Source organism: Macaca nemestrina, chromosome 15, assembly GCF_043159975.1.
Source record: "Macaca nemestrina isolate mMacNem1 chromosome 15, mMacNem.hap1, whole genome shotgun sequence".
Classification (NCBI taxonomy): Eukaryota; Metazoa; Chordata; class Mammalia; order Primates; family Cercopithecidae; genus Macaca; species Macaca nemestrina.
This window is the reverse complement of record NC_092139.1, coordinates 29,905,177-29,922,533: the sequence shown is the minus strand read 5'-3', so window position 1 is coordinate 29,922,533 and position 17,357 is coordinate 29,905,177. Positions and strand designations below refer to the sequence as shown.

The following is a 17,357-nucleotide window of genomic DNA, read 5'->3' as shown; positions in this document are numbered from 1 at the left end:
AATATTCACTGGGCCTGGCATGCGTGCGCAGCAGGGAGCAGAGCGAGAGGCCACTGGGAAAGGTGGTTCTCAAAAGCAGAAGCCTCACCCCAGGGAACATGGCCCATCAGCAAGCACATGGGTGCCTCTTCTGGGCATGCTGGCTGCTGGGGACCCAGAAAGGCGTCTGCCTGCTCCTGGGTCTCAAGAAAGACCTGTCTTGTGGGGTAGACAGATGATAATAAGCAGACTTAGCCATAAGTATAATACATTCAGAAATGGAGACATGTGATACAGAGGGTGAAGAGAGAACCTTTATAGAAAGGACCTAGTTTAGCTAATGTAGTCAAAGGAAGCCCCTTTGAGGAGGTGAAATTTGAGTGGAGACTTGAGAAGAAGGAAGCAGCCACGCCCCAGTCTGGGGAAAGAGTAAGTGGCAGATGCAGAGTCCCTGAGACAGGAGCTGGTTTAGTTCTAAGCTCTCAGAAGGCCACTGTATCTGAAGTGGTATGAGTGAGAGGGTGGGGCTGCTGTAGATGGGGCTGGTCAGTTGGCAGGGCCAGGTCAGGCTGGGTCTTCAGGCCAGGGTCAACATATAGGTCTATAGCCAACATGTTTAAACAAGGCCCATAAGACTGTCTTCTTGCTGTCCCTGAGAACTGGGTGTTTGCATATTTGGGAGGGACTGAATCCTGATGCCTAGGCTGGGAAAGAGCATGGGGAGGGTGGGGAGCTTTCTTGGCTTCTGGTCCTAGAAAGCTGGAACAAGAATTTGGAGGCTGCATTCCACTGACTCCCAGGTGGGTTGGAGGGTGGGTGGCCTCAGCCCCCAGGGCCCAGGTGATAAGGTGGCACCTCACACTGACAGCTGTCCAGATGTCCTTCCACAGGTGAACGGTCCATCAAACTGTGGTGCATCCATACATACCATGGAGTACCACTCAGCAATAAAGACACAAACATGAAATGAGCAACACCTTCGAAGAATCTCCAGGGAATTATGTGGAGTGAAAAAAGCCAATCTCAAAAGAGTACATACACTATATGATTTCATTTATGTAACATTTTGGAATGACCGTTTTAGAAACAGAGGACAGATTGGTGGTTGCTAGGGGTTAAAGATGGGAGGGAAGTTAGTGTGGTTATATAAGGGCAACACCTTTTTATTGTTAGAACTGTTCAGTATCTTGGTGGCGGTGGAAGATCCATGAATTGACACAGATGATGAAGTTGTATAGAACTTAATACATGCAGATGTGCATGCGTGCACACGCACACACACACTCACACTAGTATATGTAAAACTGGGAAAATCCGAATAAGATCGGTACATTATATCAATGTCAATACTACAGAGTTACTGTGGTATTGCTTACAATTGCATGAGCATATACAATTATCTCAATAGAAATTTTAATTAAGAAATGAAATTTGGCTAGGCATGGTGGTACATGCCTATAGTCCCAGCTACTTGGGAGGCTGAGAGAGGGAGATTGCTTGAGCCAGGAGTTCAAGGCTACAGCGAGCTATGATTATGCCACTGCACTCCAACTTGGGTAACAGTGATACCTTGTCTTTAAACATTTTTTTTTAAAAAAACGGGGGCCGGGCGCGGTGGCTCACACCTGTGAGCCAGTACTTTGGGAGGCCGAGGCAGGTGGATCATGAAGTCAGGAGTTCAAGATCAGCCTGGCCAACATAGTGAAACCCCGTCTCTACTAGAAACACGAAAATTAGCCGGACATGGTGGCGCGCACCTGTAGTCCCAGCTACTCTGGAGGCTGAGGCAGGAGAATCACTTGAACCCAGGAGGCAGAGGTTGTAGTGAGCCGAGATCACACCACTGCACTCCAGCCTGGGAAACAGAGTGAGACTCCATCTAAAAAAGAAGAAAAAAAAAAAAAAGAAATTTTTTTTTTTTTTTTTTTTTTTTTTTTTTTTTTTTTTTGAGACGGAGTCATGCTCTGTCGCCCAGGCTGGAGTGCAGTGGCCGGATCTCAGCTCACTGCAAGCTCCGCCTCCCAGGTACACGCCATTCTCCTGCCTCAGCCTCCCAAGTAGCTGGGACTACAGGCGCCCGCCACTTCGCCCGGCTAGTTTTTTGTATTTTTTAGTAGAGACAGGGTTTCACCGTGTTAGCCAGGATGGTCTCGATCTCCTGACCTCATGATCCGCCCGTCTCGGCCTCCCAAAGTGCTGGGATTACAGGCTTGAGCCACCGCGCCCGGCCAAAAAAAGAAATTTAAGGCCCAAAGCATTAGATAATAGAATGATAGAGATATTTGTACTAATAAAATTTTCAGCCCATGGAAAAAAAATCAGAAGGCTCTGCTCAAGGAGGTCTCTTGTCCTTGAGTTAGCAAAGTCACAGGGAGGTAGGCAGTGTGCCCTCAGGTGTGGGAGCAAGCAGGGTCACCCTCAGGACACTCAAGATAGAGCGGTGGTACCCTCAGACCCTCTGGGTAGGTTGCCCAGCTTAGCCTTTTGTGCCTCCCTCTGCCCCTCACCCCTCAAGCTGATTGACCATGATCACAAGGGTAAGAGCAGAGCCACAGCACCCCCTGCCCTCCACCACTATTTGGTCTTTCATGGAGAACAGGCGTTCTCCTGATCCCCACTCCACCAGGTTAGACAACTATGATTAACCGTCTGTGCCTGTGTGTCCCCCAGCAGCTTAAGACTCCTGAACCTTCAGAGCAAACCTGATGCCAATCCCAACTTGAAGGGCATGGGAGAGTATTTGTTTGAGGCGCTGAACTACATAGGAAACTGACCGAGGCTGGGGCAAGCCCATCCTGAGACCCCAGGCAGGGCCTCGGCTTTGGTCCAGGATTTGTGGGGTGGTTTTACCACATCCTGGGATTTCATATGTGGGTGCCACTAAGACCTCTCTTCCAGAATGTTGGCTGCCTTGGGCACTGTCTCAGATTCCATCCACAGAGTGGCAGACCCAAGGCTTCCTGCCATAGTACCCCACCATACACAGAGCCACAGCCGCATCCTCAAATTGTTGACATCTTCCCATAGGCTGAGCACTTCGTTTCATTTATTTCTCTCAACCACATTACAAGGCAGGTCTTCTTTGTGTATTTATTTTGCAGAGAAGGAACCCAGGGCTCAGAGAGGTTATGTAACTTGCCCAGGGTCACTCAGCTTGTAAATGGCAGGGCAAGGATTTCAAGAGGCAGTCCTGACATGTGCCAGGCCTGACCTAGTCCCTGCAGATGCAAAGCAGAAAGAGAAACATTGCCTGCTCTGAAGGAGCTAGTGAGAATATCACCAGACATTTCCATAGTGCGTATGATGGGGCAGGCACAGGCTAAGCTCCTTGCATGTGTTATTCCATTGAATCCATACCACAACCCAGTGGAATAAGGTTATGCCTACTTGATGATGGAAATTGAAGCTCTGTGAGGAAGAGAGACCTACTCAAGGTCATATAGTGAGCTGGAAAGTCTGAACTCCTCTTGTTAGCTTCCTCCCTCCTCCAGGCTGGCCTCCCAGGCCCCTCCCTGCTCCTGGTCTGCACACCCCTTCTCCCCTCCACTCAGCTAAGCCTTGTCCATGGCCCCTGTCCCTTTCATTTCTCTTCTTAGCATAGTTTGGAGCCTGCGGTGGGGCCACACTATCTGGACGGTGAGCCTGGGGGTGCACCTTCTACCCCAGGGTGTCCTTTAGCCCTTCCTGTCTCTTCCAGCTGTGCAGCAAGGGGAGTGTTAGAGGGGCCCACTACCCAGGCCCTTACCTGCCTGTGGCGGCCTACCTGAGTGTGTGCAGCCCACACAGCATAGAGGATGGAGCCTGCAGGACACCCTTAATGCCCTTACCTGGCAGGGAGGCCAGCACACAAGGGGCTGGGGGCGGGACTGGGCTTCTCCGGGTTGAGTGGTTCTGGAAGCCGATATGAGCAGCAGCAACTGCTGGCATTATCTAGGCTCTAAGAATAGCTTGGGATGAAGAGTCAGAGGTTGAGGCCAGGGAAGAGGACAGGAGCCTGTTCCTACCGCCCCCTCCTGCTGCTTGGCCTGGAAGCTGGGAAGCCTGCCTCCTGGCTCACCATTTGCTCTGGGATGGTTTTGCATGGACACATCTTGTCCACCATTGGGCTGGAGGAAAGAGGGTACCCCTGGGACTCAGACTTAGGCTGCTTGACCTCAGGCTGAAGGCAGTGGGCCCACTCTCGGAGGACCAGCCCTCACCCAGGCCCCTCCCAACTGGCACAGAGTAGGGGTTTGTTTTTTTCAAGGATCATGTTGGAAGTGACCCTCATTCATTTAGCAAACACTTTAAAAATAGGTTATACATACACAATTTAAAGTTCAAAGGGTATATAAGGGAAAGAAAAATCACTGTCCCTCCCTTCCCTGGCCCCCAGCTACCAAACACTGTTACCAGCTTTCTTGGGTGACTTCCAAAGGCAATCCATCCATACATAAGCATGCAGATGCACAAATGTTTCTCTCCCCCAATTTTTACGCAGGAGATGGCATTGCCCATACATCCTTCTGCTCTTTTTTTTTTTTTTTTTTTTTTTTTGTGAGACGGAGTCTAGCTCTGTCACCTAGGCTGGAATGCAGTGGCTCTATCCCGGCTCACTGCAACCTCCGCCTTCTGGGCTCAAGCGATCCTCCTGCCTCAGCCTCCTGAGTAGCTAGATTACAGGCATCTGCCACCACACCCAGCTAGTTTTTTGTATTTTTAGTAGAGACAGGGTTTCATCACGTTGGCCAGGCTGGTCTTGAACTCCTGACCCCAGGGGTTCCGCCCGCCTCAGCCTCCCAAAGTGCTGGGATTACAGGTGTGAGCCACCGTACCCAGCCACAACTGTTTTTTTTTTAACCTAATGATCTATCTTGGAAATAACAGCAATAATGTATTGAGTCTCCTCTAGTGTCAGGTACTATTCTAAGCACTTTAGATGTTTGAACTCATATAATGCTCATCACAGCACTAGGAGGTAGGTCCTGTTTGTGAATCTCCACCGTTAAGAGGTGAGGTCATTCTCCAAGACTTTGTGCCTGGTAACTGGCAGAGCCAGGACTAAAACCCAGGCAGCCTCACTTTAGATAAGGTGCTCCTTCCTCAATGCTCTGTGCTGCCTCCCAAGTGTGAGACATGTTGAGACTCACAGCGTGCCCTTCCTCTTCCTAAGGGCCAAGGTAAGCCACGTACAGTGAACACTTACCACGTACCAGGCTGAGGCTGGGCTCCTGCAGTGTGAGGAAGACCAGGCCTCTGTCCTCATGGAACTGGCATCCCAGTGCCCATGAGTGTCTGCCAGCCAAGGCAGGAGGAGGGAAACCCACTTGTCTCATACCCACGTGCCCTTGTATAGGTCTACCGTTCAGACACACCCTGGTCCCATGTCCACTAGTCCTATAGTCACACCACCTCTGAGCTGGAAGGCCTTAGAGCCCAGAGTTACAGATGGAAACATGGGGGCCCAAACAGAGGTGGACACGAGAGCACCAGGTGGCCCTTGCGAGACTCATCCCCTGCCTCCCAGGATCCATTTCAGCAGGGTGGGTTGGGGGTGACTTTAATCCAGGGCCCAACCATTGTTTGAAGTTGGGAACAATTGAAGGACAAGGGAGCTATAGATAGATCCACAGCTGCTGTTACTTGTCCCAGCCTGGGCACTGGGCCTGAGCATTGTCTACAGAGGGGCACTCTAAGCAGTGAGGCCCACTCCTGGGGGTGGGAGGTTGGCCCAGAACAGCTCAGCTCAGCTCTGGAGATACAGAGTCAGAGGCCAAGACAGAAATACAGAGTCTTGTAGGGCAGAGAGTGGGACAGGGCAACACCAAAAGAACAAGACCCTTGAGAGAGACAATGAACTCCCATCAAATATCGACAATACCAGACGGGCTGGGGGTGGGAGGGCAGAGACAGAGCCTGCCACAGGTTGAACTCGAGGACGCGGCACGTCAGAGACCTGGACCAGAGCAGGTGCTGGGGTCTGGAGCACCTTGGGCCAGCTCAGGTCTTTCTGTTCATCCCTCCAGAACAGCTGTGCATGTTAATCACTCTCGGGGGCAGCCAGTCTGAGGTACCCTTGTGTGTGCTAGGGGAGGCCTCTAGGTCTTCCTGGTCATGGCTTGAATTCACTGTATGACATCAAGCAAAGATCTCCCTTTGTGCCTTAGTTTCCCCCACTGTCCAATGAGAGCTGGTTGGCGTGATGGCTGAAGGGCCCCCTCATCCTCCAGTGATGTCAGGACATTTTATGTGTCTAACTCCCTCCTCTCGCTGTGGCTGAGTGTGCAGTCCCCTCCTTTCTTTGTCCTTTGTGAGGATGGGGGACAGCTGGTTCCCCACCCGCTCCCTCCAGTAACCTTTCAGCCATAAATCCATGCTGAGGCATCTCTCCTCCGGATAAACAGCCCTGATGCCTTTTGGCTGCCCTCGTCCTATTTTTTGCTTGAAGCATCAGAGCTGGGGCCCACTCGGGCCCTCTGCAGCTGCCCAGGGCCCCAGGAGGGGGGAAAACCTGGGACAAGCAGGGGCCCAACCACCCCCAGGGTGCCAGGGTCGCGAGCCCCTCTCTGGACCTCACCACCTTTCACTGGGACCATTATGGCAGCCTCCTCCTGAGTCCGTCTTCCTGCCACCGGCCTCACCCCTTCAGTGCATCCTCCACACCAGCTGCCACAGGGAGCTTAGGAACACATAAATCTGACCACACTGTCAAATTCCGTTGCTCAGAGCTCTTTGATGCAAAGAATAAATAAATAAAAATGCCTTTGATGGCGCCCCAACTCCTGCAGGATAAAGCTCCAGATCTGAATCTGGCCTTTGAAGCCCTTCACAGTCCAGTCCCACTGCCCAGTCCTGCCCCACTCCCCTTTATGGCCCTGGTGGCCCAGCTGCATCTGGTGGGGCTGCTCGGGCCCATCTTCACCCCCCCCCCACCCTGCCTTGGAGTTCTAGGTCATGCTGTCCATTTCCTGTCCCCTCTTGCCACCTCCACGCCAGACCCATCCGCTCTCACCCGGGTGATAGCAGCAGCTCACCCCGCTGCCTCCCCTGCCCCTTCCAAGTCATTCGCGTGGTCACCATGAAACTTCAGCTCACTCACATTTCTGTTCTCGCAGGCTCCCTCTGCACCTGCAATACAACCCTGGGTCCCTTCCAAGTCCTTCAAGGCTCTGAATGATCTGCCTGTCCACCCTCACCTTGGAAAACTCTCCCCTTGTTGACCACTAGGATGGCACCTTAAACATCCCAACCTGTTTTCTGCCTCATGGCTCTTGTATTTGCTATTCCTTCTGCTTGGAAAAGGGCTTCCTGCCTCACCGGCTTCTTGGCACTCTCTGGTCTCACCTTCAGTGTTGCCTCTTCAGAGAGGCCCTCCCTCACCCACCAGAGCGAGGTACACCCCCATTATGCTCTAGGCCATACTGCTTGTTTCATGCTCACCATTGCCATAATCTTTAATTACCTTAAAAATGTGTTTGCTTGTTTTATTTTATTTATTTATTTATTTTTATTTTTATTTTTTGCTTCTCCAGGGGAGTGTTAGCTCTATGAGGGTAGGAACCTTGTTGCCATACCCCTCTTCCTGGCAGTCTGGGTGTCACACTTGTTTGTTTAGAGACAGGGTCTTGTTCCTGTTACCCAGGCTGGTGTGCAGTGGCATGATCTCGGCTCACTGCAGTCTTGAACTCCTGGGATCAAGCAATACTTTCGCCTCTCAGCCTCTTGAGTAGCTGAGATTGTAGGTGTGTACCATCATGGCCAGCCAATTTTTTAATTTTTTGTAGAGACAGGGTCTTCCTACATCAGCCTAGGCTGGTCTTGAACTCCTTGGCTCAAGTGATCCTCCTGCCTCAAGCCTTCCAAGTTACCAGGATTATCATAGGTGTGAGCCATCATGCCTGGTTAATTTTAAAAATAGTTTTTGTGGAGATGTCACAGGGAGCTTATGAACACATAAATCTGAACACACTGTCAAATTCTCTTGCTCAGAGCTCTTTGATGCAAAAAATAAATAAAAATGCCTTTGATGGCGCCCCAACTCCTGCAAGATAAAGCTCCAGATCTGAATCTAGCCTTTGAAGCCCTTCACCGTCCAGTCCCAACTGCTCAGTCCTGCCCCACTCCCCTTTATGCCCCGGTGGCCCAGCTGGTCTCAAACTCCTGGCCTCAAGTGATTCTCCCACCTTGGCCTCCAAAAGGGCAGGGATTACGGGCATGAGCCACAGCGCCCAGCCTTCAAACTAGCTTTTCTCCTTCAGACTCCTCCATGTTGATGTCTTTCTTGAATATCTTTCCTTTCCTAGACAATGTGTTTCTTTTGTTCCAATCCTGGATACGGGACAGAAGCTGTCAGATGCATGTTGAATTGAATTAATGTGTCCCTCCCAGCTGTAGAAGCATTATTCACAGAGTCCTTCAATGTCTTTGCCCAAAGAAGAAATTTTAGGCATTGGGCTACATTGGTGGCAGATACATTTTGGGCTGGGATCTAAACTCCTGGAGTCTCAGACTCCTGAAATCAGAACGAACTTCAAAGGTCATCCAGTTCAGAGGCCTCAGCCCTGATCAACCTCTGCCTGAGTCTTCCCTTGGTGCTGGCAGGCTCACTTTCCTGCAAGACAGCCTCTCCCGCTGCTGACGGGCTCAGAGGGTGAAAAGTCCCCCTTTGTGTGTATCCACATCCTGCTTCCTGTCACTGCCCATGGATCTACTTCTGAGGCTACACAAGTCCCATCAGCTCCCTCTGCTCTGGGACAGCTCTTCAAGCTTTTTTGATTTTTTGTTTTTTGAGACGGAGTCTTGCTCTGTCGCCCAGGCTGGAGTGCAGTGGCACAATTTCAGCTCGCTGCCACTTCCAGCTCCCAGGTTCAAGTGATCCTCCTGCCTCAGCCTCCCCAAGTAGGTGGGATTACAGGCGCATGCCACCATGCCCGGCTAATTTTTTTTTTTTTTTTTTTTTGAGATGGAGTCTTGTTCTGTTGCCCAGACTGGAGTGCAATGGTGCAATCTCGGCTCACTGCAATCTCCGCCTCCCGGGTTCAAGTGATTCTTCTGCCTCAGCCTCCCGAGTAGCTGGGATTACAGGCACTTGCCACCACGCCCAGCTAATTTTTTTGTATTTTTAGTAGAGATGCGGTTTCACCATGTTGGTCAGGCTGGTCTCAAACTCCTGACCTCAGGTAATCCACCCACCTTGGCTTCCCAAAGTGTTGGGATGACAGGCATGAGCCACTATGCCTGGCCTTACTTTTTTTTATTTTTTAAGTATTTTTAGTAGAAACAGGGTTTCATCATGTTGGCCAGGCTGTCTCAAACTCATGACCTCAAATGATCCACTTGCCTCAGCCTCCCAAAGTGCTGGGATTACAAGCTCTTCAGGTATTGAAAGTCAGTACCTTAAGCCCTTGTGGGTTATAGTATTTGTTGCAAATCACTCAGAGCATTGGGTTTCCTCTCTGTGTTGTCATGTTTGTGTGTGAGCTTATCTCAGCAGGAAGATGTACCCTGGGCAGTGGAAGGGAACCTACAGGGAAGATCTAGACCCATTTTGGGGCTTGGTTTCTTAGCCCCAGGTTCATACACTGAGTAGGTAATTCTAGGATTCAGACCCACATGATAGGTGTAAGTTAGACTTGCTAGAGGTTCTGATTCTCCAAGCTAATTCTGTTGGTCCCTGGGCAAGAAGTCCTGCCTTCTGAGCATCCTTGAACAATGAAAAGAATTTTTCCCACTTTCTGGGCTTTCTATAAATTTCCCCAGCCCAGCTCTCCAGCCTCTGACGCCATATAGAGATTAAAATCCTATAATCTATCAGGTTTGGTTCATTCACTTACTCACTAGGTATTTATTGACTTTCTATGATGTGCAGGCACTTGGCAAGGTGCTGGGGACACAGACCAAGCTCCTGTCCTTGTGCAGGTCTTTTCTGGTGGCAGGAGGTAGGCAAGGTACAACCTAAGCTCTACACAGAGAATTGAAACAGTGAGGTTCTCACAGAGACAGTGTGGAGAGAAAGAAGAAAGGAATACATAATGTAGGATTCCATTCAAACAAATTTTGAAAATAGACAACACTAATCTGTGAAGTTAGAAGTCAGTGTTATATTGTGGATCAAGCAAGAGTGGGTATTAAAAAAAATAAAAAATAAAAAAGTCAGTATTGCATTACCCTTGGTGAGGGGTGGTCCGAGAGGGATAATTTTTCATAATTTCTGTTTTTGAACAGGGTACGGTTTTATTTTGTTGTTGCTTTTGAGACTGGGTCTGTTGCCCAGCTGGAGTGCAATGGTGTGATCTCGGCGCACTGTAACCTCGACCTCCTGGGTTCAGGCGATCCTCCCACCTCAGTCTCCTGAGTAGCTGAGACTACAGGTGCACGCCACCATGCCTGGCTAATTTTTGTTTGTTTGTTTGTTGTAGAGATGGGGTTTTGATGTGTTGCCCAGGCTGGTCTTGAACTCCTGAGCTTAAGTGATCTGTCCGCTTGGGCCTCCCAAAGAGCTGGAATTACAGACGTGAGGTACTGGGCCTGGCCCAGGGTATGTTTGAGAAAATTCATCAAACTTTATAAGATCGTTCACTGCAGCCTTGACTGTAATGGCGAAAGACTGAAAACAATCGAAATGTCTATCCAGAGGGGACCCGCATCATTTCCTAATGGGGACATGCTGTAGGACTAATTCCTAATAGGGTCTGGGCAGTTGTAATTTTGATAAATATTGCCAAATTTGGCACTGTAATTTTTCTTTTTTTTTTTTTTTTGAGATGGAGTCTCACACTGTCGCCCAGGCTGGAGTGCAGTGGCGTGATTGCCACTCACTGCAAGCTCCGCCTCTCGAGTTCACGCCATTCTCCTGCCTCAGCCTCCCAAGTAGCGGGGACTACAGGTGCCCGCCACCTTGCCCGCCTAATTTTTTTGTATTTTTACTAGAGATGGGGTTTCACTGTGTTAGCCAGGATGGTCTCGATCTTCTGATCTCGTGATCCACCCGCCTCGGCCTCCCAAAGTGCTGGGATTACAGGTGTGAGCCACACGCCCAACGGGCACTGTAAGTTTTAAATGTGTTCCTGTATTATGCACACAGTAAAGTGCATACATCTTAGATGTACAGCTTGATTTGTTTTGCAAAGTGCACACACCTGTGTCCCATGGTTCTGCTCGGTGTATAGAGCATTTCCTGTCTCCCAGAGGCTCTCTGGTGCCTCCAGCCATTACCCTCCCTCAGAGGACCACTGTGCCACTTCTGTCACCATAGGCAAGTTTTGCCTGTTTTGAATGTATATGGTTGAAAATGTAGCTTGGAAATTATTTATTTATATTTCATCTGGCACGCCGGTGCATTTAGAATGGGAGCGGATCGGTCAGAGGACTTCCCGTGTGGGCCTGGTCTGGCCTCTGGCCGGAACCCTGGCTCTGGAACTCCGTTGTTCCATGTGTCTGGCATCTAAGGTTCTCAGATCCTTTCATTCTCGATTCTAAAACCCTGTGGAGTCACGGAGCCCTGAATGGGGTGATGGACAGGAGAGCCTGGAAGTGCCCTGAAACATTCCGAAGACTATGTCAGGCAGATGGACTGCCAGCGCCCTGAACCCCTAAGAGAGTGAGCCACGGGAAGGTGGCTTCCTGTGAACCTTGAATGTGGGAATCTGAAGGGGCTCCTAACTAGGTTACATTTCCTTGATTTGCTTCCACTTCAGCCAAACAATTCCTTGATTCTGTAAGTTCCAGGGCTGATTTTCTTCATGTATGATTTCCCCAGGGGGTCCCCAGAAAGAGGATGGGGAGGGAGGAAGGGGGAAAGAGGGTATCGATGCGCTCCCAATTCCAAATGCACACGTGTGCCAGATAAAATATAGAGAAATAAATGCAAAGCTACATTTTCAACCATATACATTCAAAACAGGCAAAACTTGCCTATGGTGATAGAAGTGGCAGAGTGGGCCTCTGAGGTAGGGTAATGAGTGGAGGCACCAGAGAGCCTCTGGGAGGCAGGCAATGCCCTATACCCTGAGTAGAGCTGAGGTGACACAGGTGTTTGCGCTTTGCAGATGCTGGAGAGGGATGTCCCCCTCCCCCCTCCCTCCTCTTCCCCCTCTCCCTTCCCTTCTTCCTCTCTCTCCTCCTCTTTTTGATCTGGTCTCCTTCTCTCTCCTTCTCATTTTAATCTGTTCTTGGCCATTGCTCATCTGTGAGACTTGGCCAATGCTTTCCTTTCTCTGGGCCTCAGTTTCCCTGGATGTATCAAGAGGGTTGACTGGATGGTCCAACCTCAGTGGGCATTCTGTGGTTTCCTCTCTGAGTGTCCTTGCTCTCTGTATCTGGAGGTGGGAGTATTTTTCTGGGCGTGTCACACTCTCTGTGACTCGGTTTCTCCCCGTGAGCTCCTCAGTCTCCTGAACCTCTTACTGCCTTGTCCCTGGCCCTGTCAGTCTCTGCACCCAGCCTTCCTGTCTCTCAGTGGAGTGTCTCTCTCCGCCTTTGTGATCCCCTGACAATGGGAGGTAAAAATAGCCCAGGGGCTGTGCTGGTGGAGATAAAAGGGAATTTGCCTTTTGTGTCCTGTGGCCAGGCTGGGGGGGCTGTGACACGTGGAGATTGCTGACATAGCTCTCCTCCTCTGACCTTGACAGTGGCAATAAAAGGGGTAGCAGAGCTTCCTGCCCTCACCGTGGTGCTGAGGTGGGTGATCAGGACTGGGGTTGGAGCCGAAGGGAGGGCAGCAGGGTGGGTGGGTGGGTGGGTGAGGGTGTCCATGGGTGGCTGTGAGTCTTCCGAATCTGGAGTGGAGGAAGCCCTGGTGTTTGAGGGCGTGCATGTACGCTGGGCACTCACCCAAGGAGGCTGGATTGGGAGCCAGAGGGAGTCTCCTAGTATCTGGTCTTGTGGGTTGGGGGATCATGCCCTAGTTCAGCTCCCTCGTCACTGCCATCTTCCAGTGCCTGCTGCCTTGGGCTGCCTTGAACCTGCAAGGTTTTAGCTCCTCCTCCTTCACCCCAGTGCCACTGCCATGATGGATGTGAGTGAACTTGGGGAGTCTGCTCGCTACCTCCGCCAGGGCTATCAGGAGATGACGAAGGTGCACGCTATCCCATGGGATGGTAAGTGGAGGCAGAGGGGGAGGGGACACAGCCACAGAGATGCCCTTATGGACTCAGACCAGGAATTGGGAGGGGTGGCACCAGCTCAGGGCTGAAGGCGCATTGGGGCCTGACAGCTGGAGCCCTAGACCTTTCCGGCAGAGTCTGGGGCCTGGAAATTAAAACCCCAGGGACACTGTGTATATCTCTGTGTGTCTGTGAGCAAGCCTTGGTTTGTTCCCCTGTGAAATGGGATAATAGCACCTACCTTCCGGAGCTGCAGTTTATGAAGACTCGGGCTGGAGCCTGAGCCTCTGAGATGAGACTGATCGGCATGTGTGCAGGCTGCCTCCACATGTCCACAAAACTTGTGCTGGGGTTATTTTTAGTGCTTTCTGCAGAGCCAAAGCCACCCTTTATTAGGGACAGGAATAAAGGCTGTACTATTTATGACCTGGTTTGCTCATAGGACAATACTAACAATAGGCAGTGTGTACCGAGTGCTTATTGTGTGTCAGGTCCAGAGCAGATGACTTTCCATACATCATCTCAACAACCTGGGGAGATGGGGACCAGCGCCAGACCTAGCTTCACAGGGCACCAGGCTCAGAGGGACCTTGTGCTTGATTCAACACTCTGCCGTTGCCATCTTGAAAGTTTTAATAGTTTTCAACAAGGGGACCCACATCGTCATTTTGTACTGGGGTCTGTAGGTTATGTCCTAGATGGTCCTAGATGGTCCTGACCTACGCACTTGGCAGAGCAGGGAACACAAACTCCGGTTTGCAGCCTGTTTCTAACCACCATGAAATCTGGGCTCCTCAAAGTTCTGGCGACAGCTGGCCAGACAGGAGAGCACAGGTTCCAGAGTTAGGAGGCCTGGATTTGAGTCTTCAGTGAAATAGGGAAGGCAGGACGCCTCCCCAAGAGTTATATGCCTGATATTGAGGGACCTAAGGAGATCCCCATAACATTTTCCATATGAGGGAACTGGCCCAGAGAAAATCAGGGATTTTCCTGAAGTCAGAGGGCAAACGTGGTGGAAGCAGGGATTGGAACCCAAGCATGTAACCCAGACTCATCCTCTAATAAGGGGATCTCTAGGGACCCTCCCAGCTCCGCCCTTCCTGAGCCTGGGTTTGGAGGGTTCTTCACTGGAACTCCTGTGTCCTGGCAGAGGGGCTTTGGGGAGGGTCACAAGTCTATGGATACCATGGCTTGGGAACTCCAGCTAGAACCCTGGAGGTGCCTTAGCCCCTCTCCGAGTCCAGTGCTCTCTCTGCAACCCAGGGAAGAAGCGAGTCTGGGTGCCTGATGAACAGGACGCCTACGTGGAGGCCGAGGTCAAGTCGGAGGCTACTGGGGGCAGAGTCACCGTGGAGACCAAAGACCAGAAGGTTCCGTTCCCCCTTTCCTGAGATTAGCCTCTCTGTCCCTAGGCCTCCTGGCCAGCAGGATCTGCACTCTGGGTATGTGGGTGGGGGTGACAGGTGAGGTTGGTCCGTTCTTTCCGGTCCCCTCACCTCTGCCACGGTCTGCCTGGTAGGTGCTGACGGTGCGTGAGGCTGAGCTGCAGCCCATGAACCCGCCCCGCTTCGACTTACTGGAGGACATGGCCATGATGACGCACCTGAACGAGGCCTCTGTGCTGCACAACCTGCGCCAGCGCTATGCCCGCTGGATGATCTATGTGAGCCCCAGGCCCAGGCCATGGGTGGGGCGGGGGTTGTGTGTGGGGCGGGGCTGGAGGTGAGGCTCTGGGGGCGGGCCCATAGCGGTGGGGCGGGGCTGTGAGCGATGGGGCGGGTCCATAGCGGTGGGGCGGGGCTGTGAGCGATGAGGCGGGGCTGTGAGCATTGGGGGCGGGGCTGGAGGTTGGGCCTTGGAACCTTACGGGAGCAGCTGTTCCCCTGCTGCTCCGGCGGACTGGCGGCCAGCGTGTCTAGAACTCAGCTGCTGACTATGGAGGCCGTGGGCATGGGCTAGGGCAGGGCTGTGAGCACGAGTCAGGGGCGAGGCCAGGACAGCCACAGAGGGTGTGGTGTGGCAAGTCAAGTGGCTCCTTGAGGAATATCGCAGGGGTCACGGTCTTCTGAAGACTGGGGCCTGGGGATGGGAACTTAGGTTATCCCTCCCAAAACCCTACCAGTAGGCCAGACATGGTGGCCAATGCCTGTAATCCCAGCACTTTGGGAGGTTGAGGCAGGCGGATCACCTGAGGTCAGAAGTTCGACACCAACCTGGCCAACATGGTGAAACCCCATCTCTACTAAAAATACAAAAATTAGCCAGGCGTGGTGGTGTGCGCTTGCAGTCCTAGCTACCCTGGGAGGCTGAGGCAGGAGAACTGCTTGAACCCGGGAGGTGGAGGTTGCAGTGAGCTGAGATCATGCCATTGCACTCCAGCCTGGGAGACACAGCAAGACTCCATCTCAAAAACAACTAACAACAAAAACCCTACCTATACTCTCTCCTCAGACCTACTCCGGCCTCTTCTGTGTCACCATCAACCCCTACAAATGGCTCCCAGTCTACACGGCCTCCGTGGTGGCTGCTTACAAAGGAAAGCGCCGCTCGGAGGCCCCGCCCCATATATATGCGGTGGCAGACAACGCCTACAATGACATGCTGCGCAGTAAGGGCCGCCTGGACTCCCCCCAACCCCAGACCCCGGCCTTGGTCCCTGGAGGCCTCTGTAAAGGACCCTCTTCTCCCACTGGCACTGCCCCCCTTTTGACGCTGCTGGACATGGTCGCCCAGCCGTTCTGTCCCTCCGCATGGGAGCTGACCTCCACTAGGGACAGCCCCACCCACTAATTCCCATTCCTGGCTCTGGGTAGTGGGGTCTACCCCAGGGCTATGGATACCCAAGGTGTTTGACCTGTGGCTGGCCCGGCACCTTGGCCGACTTCTCTATCCCCTTCCCTTTCCTCCAGACCGCGACAACCAGTCCATGCTGATCACGTGAGTGAGGGGCTCTGGGGGTGGGGTGGGAAATGCTGGCCATCTGGCAGAAAGAGGGCAGTACCACAGTCATTTCCCAGGGTTGAATCCAAAGTGCTTAGGGCAGGGCTTTTACCACCTAGAGCTAGTGTCCCAGCTGAAGCTAAATTAGGCCTGAGCACATTCCCTGCCCCGATTCTGAACAGATGTGTTCTTGATGGTGGATAGGGAGGGCACACCCACAAATGGAGTGACCACCAGCCTCATACCTCCTCTCCCTGGGGCCTGGAATTTCCCACCTTGATCTTCTGGGGTTCTAATTCTGGCTGAGGGGCAGCAAGAAAATTCCTCTGCCCGTCTTCCTTTTCACCATCTACTTATGTCTGAACCTTACCTCTGATCCTTCTGTTGCCTCTGTGGGAAAACGGTAGAATTCTTCTTACATGCCAGGTTCTTGACCAGTCAGGCCAATATGGACAATGTTTAGTGGGAGTGTGCTTGCATGCATGCAGTTAAGAGCAAGGGCCTTGGCTGGGCACAGTGGCTCAAGCCTGTAATTTCTGCACTTTGGGAGGCTGAGGTGGGTGGATCACTTGAGGTCAGGAGTTCGAGACCAGCCTAGCCAACATGGTGAAACCCCATCTCTACTAAAAATACAAAAAATTAGCCGGGCATGGTGGCTACTGAGTACTGTAATCCCAGCTACTCAGGAGGCTGAGGCAGGAGAATTGCTTGAACCCAGGAGGTGGAGGTTGCAGTGAGCCAAGATTGCGCCACTGTACTCCGGCCTGGGCTCCATCTCAAAAAAAAAGGAAAAAAAAAAAAAAAGCAAGTGCCTTTAACCCAGACGGGCCTGGCTGAGTGCGGTAGCTCACGCCTGTAATCCCAGCACTTGGGGAGGCTAAGGCGGGAGGATTGCCTGAGGCCAGGGGTTTGAGACCAGCTGGGCAACATAGTGAGACCCCATCTTTAAAAAAAGAAATGAAAAGTTAAATTAAAAACCCTACCTACCACAGACAGTTATGACTCAGTGAGTTGATATATGTGCCTGGCACACAGCAGGGACAGCCACAGAACTCCTGACGCCCAGTTCCTTGTTCCTAAAGTGGGGGTGATAATGGAGCCTGCCTTCCAGGGTTTTCTGAGCTGAAACTGAGCCGATGGAGTAAAGTGCCTGGCACTGAGTTAGTGCTTAGTGGACGGTGGCATAATCGTGTATTGTCATCTCACAGGGGTGGTCTACACTGGCTTGCTTTGTACACCTCTGAGGGTTGATCCATCCTTGGGGGTTTCAAGTTGGGGGGAAGGAGATGTGGGGGCCTCTGCTTGAGGGATGAGGCATTGGGGGTGGGGGGAGAATTAGGCAAGATGGGCATTGGT

General features: G+C 51.8%; 1 protein-coding gene across 7 annotated transcripts in view; it reads left to right on the top strand.

Annotated features, from left to right (window-relative positions):
* The window catches only part of LOC105496253 (myosin heavy chain 7B), a 46,540-nt gene that overhangs the window by 9,394 nt on the left and 19,789 nt on the right, over window positions 1-17,357 (top strand). For 3 of the 7 annotated variants that reach the window (XM_071079462.1, XM_071079460.1, XM_071079461.1), the window contains exons 3-8: window positions 12,588-12,636; window positions 12,955-13,055; window positions 14,325-14,431; window positions 14,581-14,724; window positions 15,513-15,669; window positions 15,971-15,998. In XM_071079462.1, coding sequence (XP_070935563.1) covers window positions 12,588-12,636; window positions 12,955-13,055; window positions 14,325-14,431; window positions 14,581-14,724; window positions 15,513-15,669; window positions 15,971-15,998 — 586 coding nt within the window. Of the gene's footprint in view, window positions 1-12,581; window positions 12,637-12,893; window positions 13,056-14,324; window positions 14,432-14,580; window positions 14,725-15,512; window positions 15,670-15,970; window positions 15,999-17,357 lie in introns of those variants that run through there. The other 4 variants (XM_071079464.1, XM_024797433.2, XM_071079463.1 and 1 more) reach the window with 4 other exon arrangements.